Here is a 23,478-nt window from a genome sequence, read left to right on the forward strand (position 1 = left end):
GCATTAATATTTTCTCAATCACTTTCTCAAATCTAGACAATCGCCAAACCATAAATTAAGCTCTTTGTAGCCAGTTTCTGAGATGAAAATGCTCACACTGACCTTTTTGAATTGTTGGGAACTGCCTCTGGCACCCCTCAGGACTCCTATTTCTTTGGTTTCTTGATTGTTCTTCCCTAGTTATATCTGGGGGGTTGACATGCAGAAAAGAATTTGTAAGAGGGAAGTTCTAAATCACCTTTAAATTTCAGCTGGACAACACAAATCATGTAAGACAGGAAGAAGAGTTAAAAAAAGAATGGGTGGTATTTCTTACCAGACTGTAAACTCCTATCTCTACCCTCCCTGCTCTCATTCCTTTCACATAGTAGCTTCTCAATAAATATCATTCAATTAAATTGAACTCCCTCCATCATTTTAAAGTAAGACCAGTAGACCATGCCATTCCCCTTCAACCCAACCCGAAAAACTTAAGAAATTGCAAGTCTTGTTTCACATGATATTTCCCATGTTACACATGACATGAAGTTCTGTAAGATAAAGTACTAAGAAGATCTAGATAAGATTCAAGTAAATTGTTTCTCAAGTCTTGATAATATAAGCACCCTGTTTGTACTGGCACTGACATTGTGGTATTTTCCTCTTTTTTTGTGTGGTTGGATAAGACTCTTCCACAACTTTCCCATAAGTATAAGCCTCTAATAAACAAGTATAAGAGGGGTTTTCCCTTTATACACAGTCATTCAAAAGACTTAAGTCACCCCCTGAAGCATCTGATATTTAAGAAAATGGGCAGACTGAAATGGGAGTACTGATTCTGAGACATTTAGGGGCAAAGGGCCCACAGACAAAAGTCTCCCTTGGAGCCTGGAATCTAATCTCACAACATTACTTCCAAGTGTGGTATTTACAATTCCGTATTATCTCCTGAAACCCAACCTTTGAAATTTAGGTTTTCTCATTAATCACTAAGCCATGTTTCTGAGACTGGTTAAATTGGTAGTATTTTAATGAGTAACTCTTAAAATTTAAAAAAAAAAAAAAAGGATGATTTTTTTTCTCATAAAATAAAAACAAATAGAAAAGAGGAAAAGGGCTAGGCCTTTCAAAATCTTGATCCAAAACTACCTTTCCAACCTTATCCTGTATTATTGCCCATTATGCACTCTGCTTCAGCCAAAGTGGAGCTGTTCCCCAAGCAGTGCTATTTCCTACTTTTACCACATTGTGTATCCCCCATAGGTGTGTAATTGTGGGATAGTCTGAACAGTTTGCTAAGAACCCCACCCCTACTTAATGGATCTGATAAAAATACAGTCTGGACAGGCAGCATAGTTCAGTGAAAAGGACAATGGATTTGGACCTGGGTTCAAATTCTGGACTGTGCTACTTGCCTGTGTAAGTCTGAGCAAATTCCTTCCCCTCTCTAGTTTGCCTTTCCTCACCTGTCAAATGAATGGGTAGGACCTCTAAGGTTCTTTCAGCTTTGAGTAGTGTTCATTTATTTGAAGGGAACCTTCTGTAAATGGAGACCTGGTAAAGGTCCATGATATTCTAATGATGTTCCCAGGTAGGAGAGATGAGGGCATCTGTCTCTGAGGGAACAATGATGCGTATAATGGAAATAACTTTTAGAGGCTATGGAACAAGCACACACATACATCCCAAGCACATCTTATAATTGATTCTGGCCTCCAAGCCACCAGGTGAGGGGAAGCTTTTTCAACTGGCCACATTTGTGAAAAAATAACTGGATGTGCCTCTGACATTCTTTAAAAAATATTAATTAGTTAAATTTTAGTTTTTTAACATTCACTTCCACAAGATTTTGAGTTCCAACTTTCTCCCCATCTTTCCCTTCATCCCACCTTAAGACAGGGTGCATTCTGACTGTCCCTTTCCCCAATCTGCCCTCCCTTCTATCACAACCCTCCATTCTCTTATCACTTTCCACTCTATTTTCTTGTAGGGCAAGATAGATTTCTATATCCCATTACCTGTATTGTCTTATTTCCCAGTTGCAGGTAAAAACAATTTTTAACATTTGTTTTTAAAACTTTGAGTTTCATCTTCTCTCCCTTTCTCCCTCCCCACCCACCCCATTGAGAAGGCAAGCAATTTGATAAAGGTTACACAGGTGTAGTCATGCAAAACACTTCCATGACAGTCATGTTGTGAAAGACTATATTACCCTCCATCCTATCCAGCCCCCCATTTATTCTATTCTCTCCTTTGAGTCTATTCCTCCTCAAAAGTGTTTACTTCTAATTATTCCCTCCTGCCATTTGCCCTCCCTTCTATCATGCCCCCCAAACCCCACTAATCCCCTTCCCCGTTACTTTCCTGTAGTGTAAAGTAGATTTTCTTACCAAATTGAGTGTACATGTTATTCCCTCCTTAAACCACATCTGATGAGAGTAAGGTTCACTCTTTCCCTCTCACCTCTCCCTTCTTTCCCTCCATTGAATAAGCTTTTTCTTGATTCTTTTATGTGAGAGATAATTTACCCATTCTATTACTTCTTTTCTCCTTCTCCCAATATATTTCTCTCTTGCCCCTTAATTTTATTTTTTTAGATATCATTCCTTCATACTCAACTCACCCTGTGCCCTCTCTCATATTATATGTATATAATCCCTCCAACTATTCTAGTACTGAGAAAGAGTCTCAAGAGTTACAAATATTATCTTTCCATGAAGGAATGTAAACATTTTAACTTTAGTAAGTCTCTTATGATATTCCTTTCCTGTTTGCCTTTTCATGCTCCTCTTGATTTTTGTATTTGAAAGTCAAATTTTCTATTCAGCTCTGGTCTTTTCATCAAAAATGTTTGAAAGTCCTCTATTTCATTGAGTGACCAATTTTTCCTCTGAAGTATTACACTCAGTTTTACTTGGTAGGTGATTCTTGGTTTTAATCCTAACTCCTTTGACCTCTGGAATATCGTTTTCCTAGTCCTTCAACCCCTTAATGTAGAAGCTGCTAGATCTTGTGTTATTCTGATTGTGTTTCCATAATACTCAAATTATTTCTTTCTGGCTACTTACAATATTTTCTCCTTGACCTAGGAACTCTGGAATTTGGCTTTAATATTCCTAGGAGTTTTCCTTTTGGGATCACTTTCATGAGGCAATCAGTGGATTCTTTCAATATCTACTTTTTTTTTTTCAATATCAATATTTACCTTCTGGCTCTACAATATCAGGGCAGTTTTCCTTGATAATTTCTTGAAAGATGATATCTAAGCTCTTTTTTTGATCATGGCTTTCAGGTAGTTCAATAATTTTTAAATTGTCTCTACTAGATCTATTTTCTAGGTCAGTTGTTTTTCCAATGAGATATATCACATTATCTTCTATTTTTTCATTTCTTTGGATTTGTTTTATAATTTCTTGATTTTTCATAAAGTCATTAGCTTCTATCTGCTCCATTCTAATCTTTAAGGATTTATTTTATTCAGTGAGCTTTTGGGTCTCCTTTTCCATTTGGGTTAGTCTACTTTTTAAGGTGTTATTTTCTTCATCACTTTTTGGATCCCCTTTCAGCAAGCAGTTGACTCATTTTTCATGATTTTCTTGAATCACTCTCGTTTTTCTTCCCAATTTTTTCTCTACTTCTCTTCCTTGATTTTCAAAATCCTTTTTGAGCTTTTCCATGACCTGAGACCAATTCATATTTTTCTTGGAAGCTTTTGATGAAGGAACTTTGACTTTGTTTTCTTCTCTTTACATATTTTGGTCTTCCTTGTCACCAAAAGAAGATTCTATTGTCTGATTCTTTTTCTGGTTTTTGCTCACGTTCCCTGCTGTTTACTTGACTTTTGAGCTCTATGTCAAGGTAGTTCTCTGTTTCCAGTGGGGGTGGGGAAGGGGTGTGCTGTGAGTTGCTCAATCCCCCTACAATCTGTGGGCCTATAGCTCCAGAAACAGCTGCTACCACTGCTCCTGTTGTTGCTGTGCCTTCTGTGGGTTCCTCTACCACCCTCCCTTACCCTGGGCTGGGGCCAGACCATTCTACTCTCTCAAACAGGTCCCACAGGTTTTTTCCACTGACCTTCCAATTTATCCTCAGTGTTTTGAGGTTGTGAAGCCTGGAAACTGCCACAGGTACAGAGATTCAGCCCCCACCCCCCACCCCCCAGGCCTGTTCTTGTCCAGTCTGTGCCAGCATGGCCCACACTTGACTGCACTCTGCTTCCAGCTTGATAACGACTTCCCGTGGAATTTCCAGGCTGTCTTGGGTTGGAGATTTGCTTCACTATCATTCTGTGGATTCTGTAGCTCCAGAATTTGTTTAGAGTCATTTTTTTACAGGTATTCAGCAGGGTTTAATGGGAAGAGCTCTAGAAGTCCCTGCTTTTACTCTGCCATCTCGGTTTGCCCAGTCTCTGACATTCTTTTTTCTCATCTGCATTCTCTTCTGTTCCTTCACTGAATGCAAATGGTGATTGGTGATCCTGTGGGCGTGTGGCTCCATTAAATAGACCTTGGTCTTTTACCTCTCTTTGTTACTGTTGTTTTCTCTCTGTCTGAAACTGTGTTTTGAATAATCAGGGAGCTCTGGATATCCTAGCCTCTTGGGTCTGAAAGGTTGCTTCTTGCTACTTGGGCTTGGCTGATTATAAAATTGGGATTCTGGGTTACTGGAGCACTAAGAGGGTTGCTTTCCTGATCTTTCAAAACTCACAAAGTTGGATTAGGGTAGCCAGTCAAATAGAATTTACTGAGTGCTTTGTATGTTCCAGGCATTGTACTAAGTGCTGGGATACAAAAAAGGGCAAAAACCAACCAACCAAAGAAAAAAGCCACTTCTTTTTCTCAAGGAGCTGACAATCTAATTGAAAAAGACAACACACAAACTTGTATGTACAAATAATATATATATACACACACACACATACATATAAATTCACAGACACATACACACATATATATTTATATATACATACAAACATACATATATATATATAGCATTGGAGATAATCAGCTGTTGGAAGGTATTAGCATTAAGGGAGATTGGGGAAAAGGCTTTTTACAAGAGATGGAATTTCAGCTGGAGCCAAGACATACAGATGAAGAGGCAGAGAATTCCAGATATGTCGGATACTCACTGAAAATGTTTGGTGTCAGGAGATAGAATATCTTGGACAAAGAACAGCTGGGAGTTTAGGTGATCATAGGGTATGTTGGGGGTGGACGAAGGGGAAGAAGAGGGAGTAAGGCAGAAGGAGAATGGAAAGGTAGGAGAGTACCATGTTATGAAGGGCTTTAAAAAACCAAATAGTGGCTTGAGGAACCACTGTATTATACTGAATAGGGAGGTCAGACCTACACTTTGGGAAGACAAATTTGACATTGGGGTGGAAGCTGGATTGTAGAGGCAGAAACATGAGGAAGGGAGCCCAGCCAGAAGGCTACTGCAGTAGAACAGGAGTGAGGTGATAAGGGCCTGTACTGGTGTCAGGAGAGAAGGGAACTTATAGGGGAGATGTTATAAAAGTAGAATGAACAGGGCTTAGCAACAGATTGACTGGGGAGGGGAGGATGTGTAAGAGTAAGAGCTGTGAGCTGGGGTAACTGGGAGGATGATGGATAAGGAAGGTAGAGGGTTTAGGGGCAAAGTTAACAAGTTGTTTTAGATCTATTTTTTAAGCTCTATACAGGACATCCAAATTGAGGTGTCTAAACAGGCAGTTGGAGATATGAGCCTGGGGGCCAGGAGAGAGGTTAGAACTGGATACTGGGTGTCACCAGCAGAATGATGATAATGGAAATCACAGGAGCTGATGAGCTCACTAAGTGAAATGTTTTACAAAGAAAAAAAGGGACTGAGATAGAGTTAATTAGCATGACCCGGATGAAAATTAAGCAAAGGAGATTGAGAAGGAGAGGTCAGACAGGTAGGGGGAGAACCAGGAGAGAGGAGAGTCATGAAAAGCTAGAGAGAAGGGTATATCAAGAAGAAGGTAATCCATTAGGTCAAAGGCAGTACAGAGGTCAAGAAAAATGAGGAGAGAGAAAAGGCCATTAGCCTTGGTGATAAGGAGATTATTGGATCCTCCAGATGATCCCCTTCACCAGAGGCAGGGAACCTGTGACTGCATGTGACTTTCTAGGTCCTTGGGTGCAGCCTTTTGACTGAGTCCAAGTTTTACAGAACAAATCCTTTTATTAAGGGAATTTGTTCTGTGAAGTTTGGATTCAGTCAAAGGGCCGTATTTGAGGCCTTCACTTATACAGTGAGGCCAATGACTAAGGCCTGTATCTGAAGCTGGATTTGACTTCTTGACTCCAGGCCTGCAGCTCTATCTACTGCCCCACCTAGCTGCCTGGAGTTAGGAAGATCTGAGTTCAAATCTGGCCTCAGACACTTACTTATGTGACCCTGAGCAAGTCACTTAATCTGTTTGCCTCAGATTCCTCAAAGTAAAATGTAAAATAACAGCATTTGCCTCATACAGTTGTGAAGATGAAATGAGATAATATCTGTAAAAGCCATAGTTCCTAGAACACAGTATTTAATAAATGCTACTTATTATTATTGGATTAATTAGCTGAGTGCTGTAGCAACCAAGAAAGCTAATGCAATTGTGAGGTGGGCTACCTTAAGGGAGGTATGGTGTATAGGACTGATAGCAAACACCGTATTTTAGTTAGCACACAGCTGGCACATTGTATCCAGTTCTCCCCACTACATTTGACAAAGGACATTGATAACCTGGAGACCATCTCGAGAAGGCAGGATTGATGGTGAAGGGCTTCAAGTTTATGCTTGATATTTGATGACTTGAGGATGTCTAGCCTGAAGAGAAGGCTTAGAGGTCATGATATATATATATATATATATACACACACACACATATACATACATATATATACATATATATGTATAGATAGATAGATATAGATATGGATAGATAGATACAGATATCTATATCTATCTATCTATCTATCTATCTATCTATCTATCTATCTATCTATATATATATCTCTGAAGGGCTATCATATGAAAGGGCCATTAGACTAATCTTGATGGGTCATGGGGTCAGAACTAGGTAGAAGTTGCAAAGAAGCAAATGTAGGCTTGAAATAAAGAAACACTTCTTAATAATTATCAATTTAAAATATGAATGAAACCTCAGGAGAAAGTAGGTTCCTCCTCACAGGTGGTCTTTAAGCAAAGGCTGAGTGTCCTCTTGTTAGGCATGTTAGAGAGGGCATTCCTATACAGTTATGGACTAGAGTACATTCAATGCAACAAGCATTTATTTAGTTCCTGCTGTATGCCAGGTACTATGCTAGACATCAGAGGCTACAAAGATAAAAAAAAAAAAATAGGTGCTCCTCCACCCCCCCAGCCCTGAGAGTCTGTGAACTCCTCTGTCACTAACTGGTTTTGTGACCTTCAATAATTGGCAAGCTGTTTGGGCCTCAGTTTCGTTATCAGTAAGAGGCAGGGTTGAATGAGGTGATCTTTAAGGCCTCTTGCAATTCAACAATTGTGTGAATGTAAACTCAGTATAACTTTCCTGCTTTGAGAGCTCAGGCTCATGGTTGTTGTTTATATCAGATCTCATTGTGCACAGTGCTGTAATGTTGATGATGCAGGCAAAGGTGAACGGATCCCAGATCTTAGCCTTGAAGATTTCTTTTTTTCAGCAGAAGAAGGCATGATGGAACAAATCTCTCCTGTGGTCTGTTTTCATTTGCCTCTTTCCCCTAAAGACTCTACTAGAAAAAAAGTCCAACTCTTGGAGTTCTAAAAAGGTGTGGGTAGCATATCAATCAACTATTCGTAACAGTTCTAAGAACTAGCCAGCACTTACATAGCGCTTCAAGGTTTGCAAACCCTTTACAAATATTTTAATTAATACAACTGTAGGAGGTAGGTGCTATTATTATTTTAATCTTGCAGATGAGGAAACAGAGGCTGAGAGAGGTTTAACAACTTGCACAGGGTCTCACAGCTAGGAAATTTCTAGAGAGAAATCTGAACTTGTCTTCCAGACTCCAGGTTCACACATTGTCCACTGCGCCACCTAGCGGCCTAATTTATGAAGGACCCACTACATGCTCTCAGGCATGTTAGGGATAGAATAGATACCAGTGAAAGTCTCCGTCCTTGAAGATGGTGAAACAACACATATGCACACCCCTGTCCGTCCAAACGTCAAAGTAAGTCGGCTTGTGATCAGCTGGGGAGTGTGCTCCTATTTTGGCTGTCTATGACTTGCCTATCTAGCTAGATAACCTAGCTATAATTAATACAGAATAGATAACAATTTTCAAAAGTCATCACTAAGAATCCCATGAATCTGCAAATCACCACTCTAATAATCCCCTGAATCTGTGATCACACTGATCTGCAAGCTCCCTCCAATCATGCACATTGCCATCACCCCATCTATGCCTCTCACTCTTGGCCACTCTTGGCCATGTCTCCTTATAATGTAGCCTGAGGAAGTCAGCCCCACAAGGGTGGGGTGGCTTTCTCCATTTGCCAAATTTACTTTCTCCTGCTATTCCTGGCATTATTATGTTAGGTGAATGTGAGTATCTGCTCTAAGAAAATTCACATATGACTTCTTGCATAGATTTTCACAAAAAATCCCCAACAAAAACCCGGAGAGATGAGGACGGAGAACTAGGAAATACTAACCCATTTGCATAGGTCCTTCTGCTTCCAGGTGTATTTTATGGTTCTGGGGGAAGCCTGGCCTGACTCCATGGTGGAAGGCAGAAAATGGACGCTCAGTTTTCACCTGCTGTATGAATATTTACAGAAAAACCACCAGCTGACGCTTGATCGTTCTGATTTTATTTATTATCTGGCTAATTTTAAAAGGCACAGACCACTGTGGCTGACTGAGCCCCATCATTTAAGCTACTCCACAACAAACAGGTATCAAAATGTGCAGGTTTACAGTGCAGTGCTAGGAAAACAATTATTCTTTGCGCTTCTACAGCCCCTGACTGCCAAAGTAGGAAAGGATAGAAAGAAATTCACGGGGCATTTTAACAATCATCCCTTTTGTGCTACTAAAATAATATAAGAAATTCTCATAATTTGTATTAGATGTTAAAATATCCAAGCCTAACTTTTTTTTACTAATATGCTATAGACACAAAAAAGTTGATTTTTTCAAATCACAAAATAAGGCACCAATGGAGTAAGCATTTTTTCTTGCTTCACCCTTTTTACTAAACAAAATGCACAGTGAAATAAATATTGAATACTGAATCTTAATACTGTAAATACACTTTAATATAAAATGATATGATGAATGTTAAAATACTGTATTGCATCTTGAATATACCTAAAACTTTTATGGAAAATGAAAACAGATATAGTCATCTTCGATCTGGAGGAAGGAAAAAAAGCTGATTTTTGTATCTTCTGCAGTAGTATTTTCTTTTTTCTGTTTGTAGTTTTACCATAGAGGTGCTATGAGAAGTTTTGGCTAGAAAAGGGTTTTGTTTTTTTTTCAAAGAAAGCAAGCAGAGATCCTTGGAATATTGGAACATTCATTGTTTAAAAAAAATACATTCTAACTATATCAGTTCCAAGTGGTCAGCAACTTTGAGTTGAGATACTCAAATTTAGGCTGCTCTCTGAAAATCTGGGATATAGAATGTACCAAGTCAACTACTTGTTCCGTTTATAAAACGTGGAGCATTTTCTTTTCAACATATTTATATTGAAGACCAAGGGCCATAATTTCAAAAGCTTGACCTTAGTCACCATTGTAGGGATGTTATATTGTTAAAATCATATCAAAAACAAGAACACATGTAGAGAGGGTTTGAAGGGACCTCAGAGGCTATCTATGTCAATCCCTTTATAGATCTGAGACCCAGGGGAAGTGAATGCATACACAGGTAGTAAGCATCAGAGGAGGGATCTGAACCCAGGTCCTGTAACTCCAGAGACTCCTGTAACTCTTACCACTTGAACAGGTTGCATCTTCTCTGAGGTTTTCAGAAAGATGATTTAGTTCAGTAGATAAATTCTCCAAATATCATAGATCATAATGAAAATGCACTTTTGGACATATTGGGCCCAGCCCTTGCAATAACTCTTCAGACTCTAAATCTTTCACTGCCTGGCAGATAAGTGTGGGACCCAGGAGGGAAGACGAACCAATCATGTTCATATTGAGACTTTGCCAAGGAGAGGCATAAAAAACAGTACATTCAAACTGGTAACTTAATAATTCATTATCTATCCCTAAGTACTACTGGACACAAATGTGACAATACTTTATTCTATAAACATGAATGCATCTTTTGGATTTTTTGGATTGATTTTTTTTTTTAGTTAACCATTAACTTGTGAATAATAATTTGATACTGTAATACAAAATTTGGGTAGATCTAAATATGCTCATTAATGTGCTTTTAAAAAACAACTAATACATGAAACAATTTTAGACACAACCAACTATATAAAATATTTAGATGGAAACTTCTTTTCCCACCCCAGCCCCCTCCCTTCATTCTATTTTAAGATAAAAATGTCATTAAAGCTCTGTAAACAAAACAAAAACTATGAAAAGGAACATCTGGCTTTTCCTATAGTTCTTATCTAAGCCTCATTCACAGAGCACCAAGACATTGGGTCCCATCATAGAACTTTTTCTTACAGTTTTCATTTTCCAGTGTTCTATCCCTTCAAAACACTCTTATTTCAATAAGCCTCAGCCTTGGATTTTCAAGACCCTATGCTCACTTACTCAAATCTGTTTTTCTTCTTTCATGTTTCAGAAAATAGCACGTGATGCAACATTTTCCTAACTTTCTCTCCTTTCCTACTCTGGATCATCATTTGGACTAATGCCAGGCAGATTTCATGGAATCTGCCTCAGAAAGGGAGAAAGACAAACGTTGCTTCAAACTGGTGTAGCAGGAGACATACAGATGGATAAACCAGCAAGGTTTGAGCCAGGGAGACTTGTGGACCTTCAGTTTATCTTTAATGGATGATTTCCACATGACCACAAACTCTACCCAATCAAATTCTATCTTGAGGTACTCACCAAGTTCAGGCATTAAAAGTTTGTCCAATGGTGTGTGTGTGTGTGTGTGTGTGTGTGTGTGTGTGTGTGTGTGTGTGTGTGTGAGCGTGTGTGTGTATGGTGTAGTGGAGAGAAGAGGGGGAAAACAACATTTAGCTGTCAATCATCTAATGAGGAAAATGGGATCCTAACTTCTTTTTTCTGTTCACTCTTTAACTACTAAAGCATTTATTGGTTGTCTTTGTGGGGGGATTGTGGTACACTGCTGTAAAAAAAAGAGGTTTTTTCATTATTCTCTGTCTCTCAGACCCTACCTTAGATTGCCAAGGGCTGGTGGGCTTCAGATGAAAGCATCATTTGAGCCTGAGCTCAGTAAACTCCCCTAGCTGGTCTGCGGTTCACAGAAGTAGGAAGTAGGCCAAGCATGCAAAGATGGGGGAGAAAAATTACATAAGCAAGCTTCCTTAGAAAATGACATTTTCTGGTGAGTGAATAGGCTTTAACAAGTATAGGTTTAAGGCAAATAGGCAGTAAATGCTCAGACATTATTCTTTAAAAGCTGCTAATGGGAATTTCAAAACTCTCATTACTTGTCAACTTGTCATGAGAGGCTTTACCTGCAGGCAGTCCCTGAAGCAAGCAATAGCTTTGAAGGTAATACATATATGTATGTATATATATACACATACATTATATATATGCATATATGCATATACATATATGTATGTATATATACATATACATTATATATATGCATACATGCATACGTATGTATGTATATATGTATATATATCTATATACTGGTCATAAACTCTAGGTGTATTTTATTACTTGATTTGATAAATCCACAAAATCCATACATGCATCCCAACAGCCCCACCTTTTGCCCTTTAGCCACACTAAGGGGACACAAAAAAAGAGGCAAGGATGGGGTTAGGGTGAGGGGGCTGATTTTCCAACGGTGACAACAGAAGCAGCTCTTCGGTTCAGGTAAATACAGCAATTGGGCCGGGGCAGGTTGGCCACCCCATTCACCTGGGGATTGGCGGAAGTGGGGGAGCTCCTCTTTCCCTCCTGTTGGAGCCACCTTTAAAGATGAAGGGGAAAAAAAAGAATGATGAAGGAAAAGTCAAGACAAGGGTTAAAAAGTGTAATTTATTCTGCACAAAAATAAATGGACAGTTACATAATTATAGACCTGCTGACCCTACACACCTTAAACAAACTCACAGTTATGTCAGTACGAAGTGAAGGGAGCAGAAGTTGATTCTAGCATTCTTAAAGGCAGCGCTTTGGGGAGCATTGTGTCTAACCTAGTACCTTGCACAAAACAGGTGCTTAAAAAGCATGTGTTGTTACATGGTAACTCACCATGGATTGTTGAGTACATGTACAAGGCTACTATGTTTCCTCAACAACAACAAATATTTGTTAAGCACTTATAATGGTCAGTTATCAGGTGTAACACCAGTATAACACCATTCAAAATACTCAGGATTGCTACTGGTCACAAGGCAACTAGGCTTTTCTGTTATAGTTAAATGCCCCCATGACTGGGGCCTGGCTTTCTATTCATCTCCTATAATCTCAACAGTTATGCTAGATGTCTACTTTAGGATACATGAGAATATATTAGGATACAGAGGCAGCTAGTTGAAACAATGTTTTTATAGTAATAGAAGGAGTTAGAAAGACCTGAGTTCAAAATCTGCCTGAGACACTTACTAGATATGTGACCTGGGCAAGTTATTTAACCTCTGTCCGCCTCAGTTTCCTCAATTATAAAATGAGGAAATATCTCATAAGGTTGTTGTGAGGATCACATGAGATAACACATGTAAAATACTTTGTAAACCTTTAAATGCTATAAAAATGCCACTTGTTACAGTTATTAGAACTGGGTTTCTGGGAGTGGAAGGGAACTGAAGGGAGAGTTTGGTTTCCTCACAAGATGGGATTAAGCTAATTAGGAATCCTCAGGGATTGTCATACCATAGGGGAGTCATCTCAGGGAGCTTCCACAAAATGGGTTGTAATTTAGAAAAGTTGTATTCCATTGTTATTCAATACACACTATATATACTCTGAAACCCACAGCGGACACAGCAATAGACCTGAGTTCCTTCCAGGAACTAGCATCGTGGAGAGAGTGCCTGACTTAAAGTCAGAAAGACCTGGATTCAGATCATACCTTAGACACTTACTAGCTATGTAACCCTGGGCAAGTCATTTAAACCCTCCAGGTCCCAGCTCCCTCACTTGTAAAATAAGGGGTTTGACCGTGATGACCTCTAAGGTCACTCTAAGCTCTACATCTGTGAACCTATGCTCCTGTGAGCTGATCTTGCTGTCTGTGTGGAGACAACAGGACTATATAAGAATTATTTGCTGGCATAGATTATAACAGATAAATAGTAGGAGGCACCACACAAAAAAATTATGTTTTATAAGATCAATGTCTATAAAGTATAAATCATGACATGTACATATTTGCTTTGTTCTGCAGAGTACAGGGCATTCCCAATGTGGAAAGTCCCTCCATCTGCAAGTCATCTATAAATAATAGTCTTAGAGAGTTACCTGGGAGCCAGGAAGAACAGGAACTGAGAGGTTCAGTGACTTAGCACCCATGGCTGTCTCAATATGTGCCCCTAACACCCATATTCAATTCTTATCTTTCATTTTGGAAGATAGCTTGGCAATTGATTTAAATACACAAATCATATTCCAGCTGGATTAAGAAAGTTCTGATGAAACCAGGGATGATATTTAGACTCCCTATCTACATTAGAACACAAAACTCTAATCCCTTTAAAGACACCTAGACATAGCAGTAGCCCCAAAGGGAAGAAATACAATTAGATCTTCCTTATGCAAGTTCTCTCCTGTGATAAAATGTGTAATAGTAACAGGTGTATGCTTCACTCAAAGACTGATTTTTTTTTTTTATCAAGAACTACAAGCTCTGTATTTGCCTGACAGGAGTATCATCTAGTGATGCCCCATTTAGGGGACTCTGTCAAGAAATGAGTTGTCCTAATAAATGAATCCCAAGTGCTTAAAGTTTATTCAAGCTATTGAATTTTATTCAAGACTATTCAAACTATTTTTGGTGGAAACAATCTTAAAATGTATTAGTCATCCTTCTTAAACAGGGAATACTAAATGCAATTTAACTTTTTCTTGTTAATTCAGGAAAAGGCAGTGTGGTACAATGGGTAGAGAGTTGGAGTTGGAGCCAAGAAGCCCCAATTTCAAGTTGAAACTCTGATATATGCTATCTCTGTGATCCTGGACAAGTTACTACTTCTAACTGCTCCAGACAACTCTCTAAGATTATAAATTGCTAAAAAGATGCCAATCTGCATTGGTAGAAGAAGCTTCCTCCTCTGGGTGTTGTCTATCATTAAGTCCATTTCCTAAACCTTGCTATCTCAGTATAATCAACGAGGTGGCGCCATAATGCAAGAGCCCTGGGCCTGGAGTCAGAAGACCTGAGTTCAAATTCAGTCTCAGACACTTACTAGTTGTGTGATACTGGGCAAGTCACTTAAGTTCTGTTTGCCTCAGTATCTTCATTTCTAAAATGGGGATAATAGTAGAATTTACTTTCTCAGGTTGTTGTGAGAGTCAAATGAGATAACAATTGTTAAAGCCCAGTGCTTGGCACATAGTAAGCGCTATATAAATGTCAGTTATCATTATCATTACGAAATCTGTTATTCTGTTGTGCATTAATAACATGATCCTAAGTCTACTTTTTGGTTTTTTGTCTCTTCTCTTGATGTGAGACTGCCACCTCGATTTGATGTCAGCGTTTAGGCTTCTAACCACTTGTCACTCATTATTTCTAGTCTGCTGGTTCTAATCTGTTGGAGGTGGTGGACAACTAATTAACCAAGCTTATGAAGAATTATGTGGTGAGGAAGAATAAATGGGCTCTGAGTGATAGCAGAATGGTTTACCCTATGGATGAAAATATTTACTTTTAGTGTGTTTTGTGACAGCTGTATCAAGGTCCTCAAAAGCCTTTTTCACTTATTTCTGGGATTGGAGCTGAGGCTGTGCTCTGTATTTAGGGGTAAGGTAGCCACATAATCATCCATTTCCCACTTATATATGCTCCTCCTAAGTCTCCTATTTCTGTGGATGGCATCATGATCATCCTAGTCATCCTGGCTCAAAGTTTCAGTCATCTCTGACTCTCCCTCTCTCTCACTCCTCATTTCCCCCATCTAATCAGCTGCTAAACCCTTCCATTCCAAGACTAAAACAGCTTTTACACTTGTCTCCTTGTCCCATGCACAGTGCCATTAGCCCATTCAACTCTAGCTTTCCCTTGCGAAGCACTTTTCTTCCTCTTAAGATTACAGTTATTTTCAGAAATTTGAGTTTTCTCATATTTTCTAGTCTTTCACACTTATGCTTCCAACAGAAAAGAGGACTACATGGAAATGGAGTTATTATTTTAATTAATTCAAAGTTTGTCCAATACATTTCTTCTCTCAGAAAAGGAAAATGGCTCTATTTGTGTTGCCTCAAATGGGTCAAAATGAAGATGGAATTACTGAAGCATACAATCTAATAAAATTTCAATTTACTAGGAAATCAAAGGCATACTAAATTGGTAACTTATTAAAAGAATTGTCTTTGGAGGACACACTGAGTATATTCAGAATCCTCATTTTATGGGGAAATTTTCTAATTGCTGGAAGTAATCAATTCAAATGGTCCCAAAAGGAAATCCTTAATCTCTTCTCCCATCTGATAGACCTCCCCCTCTTGTAATGACAAATTGATGTTACCAACAATAAAACCTACTCTCATGAGTCCAGGTTTAAATCACTCAAGCACATTTAGGGAAATACTTACTTCGGTTTTCATTTCTTGCCACTTTACTGGGATAACTCTTGGTCATTGGTACATATGGCTCCGGAGGCGGCAAATCAGATAGTGGATGGAAATAAAATCTGCTTTCCCACTCATCTGAAGGAAGATCAGATGGCATAATCAATACTAGACAATCTGCTATAAGAGTAAACTTAACCAAAGGGACTGAATGAAATTCAAGCACAATTGAGCTCAAACCACATTAGGTTTATGTACATAAAAGAAAAGCTAATAGTACTTTAACAAAAACTCAATATAGCAAATGTTCTAAAACATGTTTGCTAATCAGCATATCACCCACAGAAGCCACATCTGATAGATTCACAGAACTATAATGACGTGATCAGCTGTAAAAGAAATGAAAGTACTGGGCTGGCTAGGACCAGAGTCGTCTCCAATGAAGGAGCATGATTCACTGACATGACTCCCACAACAATGGCAGTTGACAAGGGGCCTCTTCCTTCTTTGCAAACTGTCTAGAAATAAGGTAATATGGGAAGAAAAAGTCATCATTTTTTATCAACCCAGAATCTTGTAATTCTCCATCTTGCTACAATGGGAGGCAAACAAAGACTATGTAGATCAGGGAAAAATCATCTGTCTTTTTTTTTCTGCCCTTACTATCTTTAGTCTTAAGTCACTGTGGGGCCCTAAAATTTTACATTGAGACTGTGGGAGGAATTAAGGAAGACGTTATTTAGCAATAATTTGCATATAGTACAGGAAACAGGTCAGCTGCCATGTAAAATAGGTGGGAATCATATCTTACCTTCAACTGATAAGTCTTGAAAGCCATTCCTCATTGCAGATGAGGGTGGGGGTGGAGGTGGAGCTCCAGAGCCAGGCCTGTCTGGAGGAAGAGGAGGTCTTGGGCTACCTCTCTGGTTTTCTAATCCACCTCTGGAAGGCAGCTGAGGAGTAGAAGGCAGTGCTCGGGAAGTATTGCCATTTCTGTTTATAGGTGGAGGAGGTGGAAGAGGTCCTGAAGCATTTTAAAAAGAGAGAGAGAGACAATATAATATGGCACCTCATGTTTTCATCATAATCGATAACAAGGCATAAGCAAGTCTTCTTTGGCTACATGGCACTCAACATACCTCTATTAAGGTAGTTAGGTGGGATATAGCATGGAGTAGGGACTTGGGAAATAGGAAAATAAGTTCAAAACCTACTCTAGATACTGACTAGTTGTGTCATCCTGAGCTAAATGCTAAACCTCTTTCAGTCTCAGTTTCCTCATTTGCAAAATGGGAATAATGACACTAACCACTTCACAAAATTGTTATGAAGATCAAGAGATAATACACGTAAAACACTTGGCAGACCTTAAAGTGCTATGTAAATGTTAGCAATTGTGAGAGGCTGTGTGGAAAAAAGTATTATAATTTGGAGTTGGGATGACATGAGTTCAAATCCCAGCTGTGGGAACTCAGGCGCACCACTTAATCTCCTGCGGCCTCATTTCCCTCATTAAGTAAAAAAAATACTCTGTTTTAAAAAAAAAATAATCAAAATATCCTGTCATCTGTAAAATGAGGAGGTTTTATTTAATCATCTGTAAAATAAGGGGTTTGGACTAGGTAACTGCTTACATTCCTTCCAGCTCTGAATCTATGCTTCTGTGGAGAAGATGTGGTATCTGCTTTTTGTTACTATAATTAAGGGGGATGCAAAATAGTCAAGCGTAGATGAACCACAAACAAAGATACATATTCACTTAAGTATATACAAATATATATGTATCTAACCTAATGGAATGCAAATTCTTAGAGGAAACAGCTTCATTTTCGTTTTTGCCCCCCTAGTGCTTTACGCAGTACATAAATGCATATTCACTGGTATGTATACAAGGTAACGCACACTTCCAGGCTAAGGGGTTGTTTGAGTAGTCTGTTGAATGTGTTGCTAGAGATCAGACAACGTTCTACTTTAGTCAAGGAATGATCTAACCAATTATTTAATACTTGGATACTGAAAAATGTTTTATCTTTTTTGAGTCATTTTATTAGTTATTTTATTTGCAGAACTAACTATAGTTAGAGATTTAGAGCTGGAAGTAACTCTTGTAAGTGTCCTGAGACAGCCTCATTTGTAATTTTGGAGGGCATATTTTCATATATATTGCATATTTTTTTTTTGTATATTATCTCCCCCATTAGACTACTTGAGAGTCAGGAACTTTTTTTACCTCTTTTTGTAAGGCACTTGGCAGTGAGCCTGGCATACAATAAGTACTTAAAAAATGCTTATTGACTGAATGATAAAAAACAGCAAGATGTTTTTTCTTTTATAAAAAGTCCTTTGAGGTACACAGAAGTAAGATGTCCTTTAAATGCAAAGTATCTCTGACTTATTCAACAGGCACACTTCTGTAATGAACAATTCCAACCACAATCCATCCCCGGTAGAAGTATCATTAGGAAACAACCAGTTGTCATCTTGAAAACAGAAGTTCCCTCTTTAATCTTCCTCTTCAGAGAGGCCCTTGGATACTTAGGTTAAAAAAAAAGATTAGCTGGCAAATTTCAGAGAGAGAGGAGTTCTAATTCTGAATCTGCTAATTCTCTGTTTTGCCCAAAGGTAAACCAATCATAAAATTTACTTTCCAAGAGGAAAGCAGACTAAACTTAATTTACATTTCAGTTAGGAACCCAGGAACATTCACTAAAGCAAATGTAAAAAGGCATAAACAAATGCTTTAAAAATTATTTCTGAAATGATTCCATATAGTGGTAGAAATTATGGACCTCCTGAGCAAGTATTTCAAAAAGAGTCCCTCGATTCTTTTAAAACTGCAAAATAAAGAGACTTTATTCTCTCAAATGCAGGTTAATTGTGCAGTAGTAAGTCAATAGAAAGACAAAAAAGAGTACTTTTGCACTGCAATTATTCCTTAAAATGGAGTAGATGAATTTAAGTAACATTACTAATAACATACTAATAAGTTCTAATTTTACTAATGATAATTTTACTACTAAATAATAATAATTATTTACTAATAATTCACTTTACTAACAATTTCAATCTCTGGGTCACTTTCTTTGGATTCTTTGTTAGAATTAACAAATAAGAAAACAAATTTTACCTCCAATGTTCCCTCGACAACTCAAGGGATGTCCTTTGCTAATAATAAACAGTTAAATGGACCAAAGAGAAACAGATGAAATGAGAAGAGGCTAGAAAATTAATTAAATATCCCCAGAAAAACTGTCTTCCCAATGCCAATATGTGTCCCACAGAAAAGTGGGATTCAGTTCCCAATTGGAAGAAAAATACATTCACTTGAGGAAAATACTGACATAATAGAAAGAGCACTAAAGAGGGTGAAAGTCTGAACTCTAGTCCCCATCTTGGTCAAGCATATATGAACCATAAACAAAGATACGTTGATTACTTTAAGTACATAAAATACACACATACACATAGGTATCTACCCTGATATGATGTAAGCTTGCTGAGGGTTGAAACTACTTCATTTTTGTTTTGAACTTCAAATGCTTAGCATGGTCTCTACAGTGACCTTGTGTAAATGAAATAGGGTGCAGAGAGGGGTGGATTAAATTCAGAGGTGTCAAATTTAGAGCTTGCAATCCACAAGCTGCCCACAAAACTCCAGAATTAGAATTGGATTAAAATATAATTGGGAAATGTTTAACAAAAGAAATAAAAAAACCCCAATACATCCTAGTAAATGTTAATTTGTAGTTTTCTAAGTCAATGAGAAGTTAGCAAGGTTGCATTTCTATTTGAGTTTGTCACCTCTGGATTAGATCACTTCTCATGGAGCTGGGCATACATGCTTTGGCTCTCTGGGAAGGGACACATGTACTCTGTCTCCTTGCTAAAGGGCATAGTCATAAAGGGCTTCTGGTTGGTCCCTGGTTCCAGTGATGGGATGAGGGTAGGGGATACGGTCCCAAAGAGGACAGGCAACTCAACCAGGAAGAGCCTACTATGGGAGCCATAAAGAGCAAGGAAGGGCATTCCCAATCTCTTTGGAGGAGGCCTCTTTGTTGGGACACAGCCAAAGGCAACTGCTTCCTCGGACTTCCCAAAGGCTGGAGGGGATACGCATGCATACCCCGCTTTTATCTCTAAAATGAGTAAATAACATTCACGCTGCCCATCCCGCAGGGTTGTTTTGAGTAACGTTACATAAACCTTAAAGTGCTTTAGAAATATTAACTATTAATATTGGTGCTAAGGTAACATGATATGCTGGCTAGAGAACTGGCCGGGAAGCAGAGTACCTGAGTTTCCTTCTTGCCTCTGACACACAGTGCCTGAGCTGTGTGCCTGTGCTGGACATTCTCTGCCTCCTTATTTCTGCATCATTCTTCCTCTAAGAGGATGCTCGTGGACCACTGCTGGCAGGAGACCTTTCCTGAGTCCCTCAACTACAAGTATCTTCTCTTCTGAACTCCATACGTAGCATTTTAAAAATCTACTTTACATATATTTGTATTTACATATTTTATATTTATGTTGTATATAATTTTTATATGTATTTGTCTCCTGAATGAGCTCTTTGCAAGTAAGAATTGCTTCATTCTTTGAACTTGTATCCCTATCACCTGTAGGTTCTTAATAAAAACTTTATGATTGAAAAAAAGGCACTATCTCTCAGTGCTCTAGGCAACTCTAAGACAAAAGTAGTTGAGCTTTTTGTGTTATGATCCCTTTGGCAGACAGGTGAATAAAGCCCATGAGCCCAGTCTACAGAGGGTTTTAAATGTGTAGATAAAATACCTAGGATTGCAAAGGAAACCAATTATAATGAAATACAGTTATCAGAATATTTTTAAAAAATTCACAGGCCTCAGGTTACACACCTGTGCTCGGCTCTAAGAACTTAAGTTATAAAAAAGGTCTCCATCTGAACTGATAGTTTCCTCCTCTGATAGTTCCCTACCATATCCCATACCAGTGAAGCACAGGTCGTGGAATAGTATATGATATAGGCCATAGCGGATAATAGGATATTATCCGCTATCTATAGCCTATATCATAGAACACTAGAATATGTTTTATATTATAATATTATTATGATTTCTTGAACACCGCTAGAATATAATAAGCTCCTTCAGGGCAGGAAATGTTCGTACCTTTCTTTATATCCCCAGCACTTGGCACAGTGCCTGCTGCCCCACTAACTAGGTCAGCCTATGTAAGCAGAGCTCCTGGAGATGTGGCCATACCTGATCTGCTTGGTGGATCTCTCACTGGAGGAGGTGGCCTCTCACTGGGTGGAGGAGGAAGTGGACCTGAACGCCCTGGTGAAGGTAAGGGAGGTGTAGAGGTGAGGGATAGATTCCGTTGGGGAAGCCTTGGGATTTCGTCATTCCCACTGGAAAGTGGAGGCACAGGAGGAGGACCAGGCCTGCTGGGAGGGGGAGGAGGAGGCGGGGCCTGTGAGGAGGAGGATGGCCTGGGCGTGGAAGGCACTGGAGGCTTATTGTTTTGGGGAGGAGGGGGCGGGGGAGCCCCTTCTCGGTTGACCAATGGCCTGTTGCCCATTGGAGGGGGAGGCGGCGGCGGCTTGTCATCCATGGCCCGGCTCGGGGCAGGGGGAAGGGGAGGTCTGTTGGAGAAGGGGGATGAGGAGCCTGGAGATGGCTGTCGAATCCCTCCGAGCCCTGCACTTCGGTTCCCAGGGAAAGGAGGAGGAGTTGGCCCCAGGCTGGGCTGTCGGTGTACCCCGGGCACCGGGGGAGAGCCTCGGTGGTGGAGGTTTGATTGTGTTGGCCTTGGCGTGCTGGGCACGGGAGGCGGACCGCTGTCAGGCTTCGCACTCAGGTCGGGCCTGGGAGGAGGAGGCATTCGGTTCCTCTGGGGCTCGGGAGGACCACTTCTGTGGCCTGGAGAAGGTGCAGGGAAGCGCCCTACACCTCCTGGGGGGGAAAACGGCTTTGCAGACGTAGCTCTTCCTCCGGGGGGCAAAATAGGAGGGCGGATTCCTCCCGAGTCTGAAACTAGAGAAGATGATGCCAGGTGAGAGAGAGAGGATGCTGCAAGTGGAAGAAAAATGAAGACACAGTACTTCCTCAAATGTCAAGAGAGCTTCCTAGAGAATTCTAAGAAAAGGCTCCAGGGGTGGGGAACCTGCGGCCTTGAGGCCACATGTGGCCCTCTGGGGCGGCCCTTTGACTGAATCCAAAATTCACAGCACAGATTCCCTCAGCAAAAGGATTTGTTCTATAAAACTTGGACTCAGTCAAAAGGCCACGCCCAAGGACCTAGAAGTCCACCTGTGGGCTACTCATTCATTTACTTAGGCAAGTTCCTGAGGTAGGGGGATGGACTGGATGATTTCTAAATTTCTTACTAGTCGCACGAACCCATTGGGTTTCAGAAGGTTCTGCACCAATCTCTCAACACAATTAGTGGATGTCGGTTGGTTACCACCAAGGGCAGGCCACACGATGTAGTTAAAGTTATTGTTTAAGTTTATGCTATTAAAAAATTAAAAAACAATGACTATTTCTATCATAAGGTTTAAAAAATAGTCTTCCCAGTTATAAAGACTGTGCTTAGTTTCCTACTGTCATGCTCTGTTTAGTAGGTCTTCACACTGGATTCAAAAGAACCCTTCTACAGACAGATGAAAAAAAAGATAAACTTGTGTCTCGCCACCAGGAAAAATGGAAGTGAGCAAAGGCTGTCAGAGAAAGGTCTGGCAAACAAAAATAGGGTAAAAAAAAGGCAGCTGGCATGAATTTGAAGTGCTTTTTAGCAAGACTGAGTGAGGTGGACAACTTAATTCTTTTCTGATGGATATTGTCATTTCTGATGTGGTAGACCAGCATAGCCTTATTATATAGTTAACAGGTCATTGATGGGGCTGTGAGCAGAAGGTGCTAGAAGCATCCACAGATTTGGACTCAGAGGACCATGTTTCCAACGCTACCTCTGCCACTTCCCAGCTACCTGATCTTGGGTGAATTGTCAGTCTCTATGGGACCTAGTTTTCACATCTGCTAAATGGTGGTGGTGGTTGGGTAGGTTCGGGGTTGGACTGAATGAATTCTAAAGTCCTTTCCAGTTCTAAATATGTGACTGATTAAATAGATAACTAAACTGAAAAAAATATTCGTCCCCTTAGGGAAGCTAGGTGGTGCTGTAGTGCATAGAGTTCTGGGTCTGGAGTCAAGAAGACACATCTTCCTGGGTTCAAATCTGGCCTCAGACACTTAATAACTGGGCAAGTCACTTAACCCTGCTTGCCTCACTTTCCTCATCTGTAAAATGAGCTGGAGAAGGAAATGGCCAACCACTGCAGGATCTTTGCCAAGAAAACCCAAAATCAAGTCACAAAAAGTCTAACAAGACTGAACAACATTTATCTCCTTAGAACTCAGAATGATTTGTCTAATGTGGACATGTTTTAACATAATTGCATATGTACAACCTATATCTGATTGCTTGCCATCTCAGAGAGAAGAAAAGGGAGGGAAGGACAGAAATGTGGAATGTAAAACTTTAAATAAAAATGTTAAAAAAGTTTTTTTAAAAAAAGTACAGAAAAGTTCATAATAATCTTGGAAACTGAGTTTTGCAATTTGAGAAAAACTGCT

General features: G+C 39.5%; 1 protein-coding gene across 6 annotated transcripts in view; it reads right to left on the bottom strand.

The window, feature by feature from the left end:
- Positions 1 to 8,805: 8,805 nt before the first annotated feature.
- WIPF1 (WAS/WASL interacting protein family member 1) overlaps positions 8,806 to 23,478 on the bottom strand; it is a 168,291-nt gene continuing 153,618 nt past the window's right edge. For all 6 annotated transcript variants that reach the window (XM_072612371.1, XM_072612373.1, XM_072612375.1 and 3 more), the window contains 4 exons: positions 21,103 to 21,876; positions 16,674 to 16,886; positions 15,887 to 16,000; positions 8,806 to 12,101 (listed from right to left, as the gene is read on the bottom strand). In XM_072612371.1, the coding sequence (XP_072468472.1) occupies positions 12,046 to 12,101; positions 15,887 to 16,000; positions 16,674 to 16,886; positions 21,103 to 21,876 (1,157 nt within the window). In that variant the 3' untranslated portion in view covers positions 8,806 to 12,045. The remainder of the gene's footprint in view (positions 12,102 to 15,886; positions 16,001 to 16,673; positions 16,887 to 21,102; positions 21,877 to 23,478) is intronic.

The sequence above is a fragment of the Notamacropus eugenii genome, chromosome 5 (assembly GCF_028372415.1).
Source record: "Notamacropus eugenii isolate mMacEug1 chromosome 5, mMacEug1.pri_v2, whole genome shotgun sequence".
NCBI lineage: Eukaryota > Metazoa > Chordata > Mammalia > Diprotodontia > Macropodidae > Notamacropus > Notamacropus eugenii.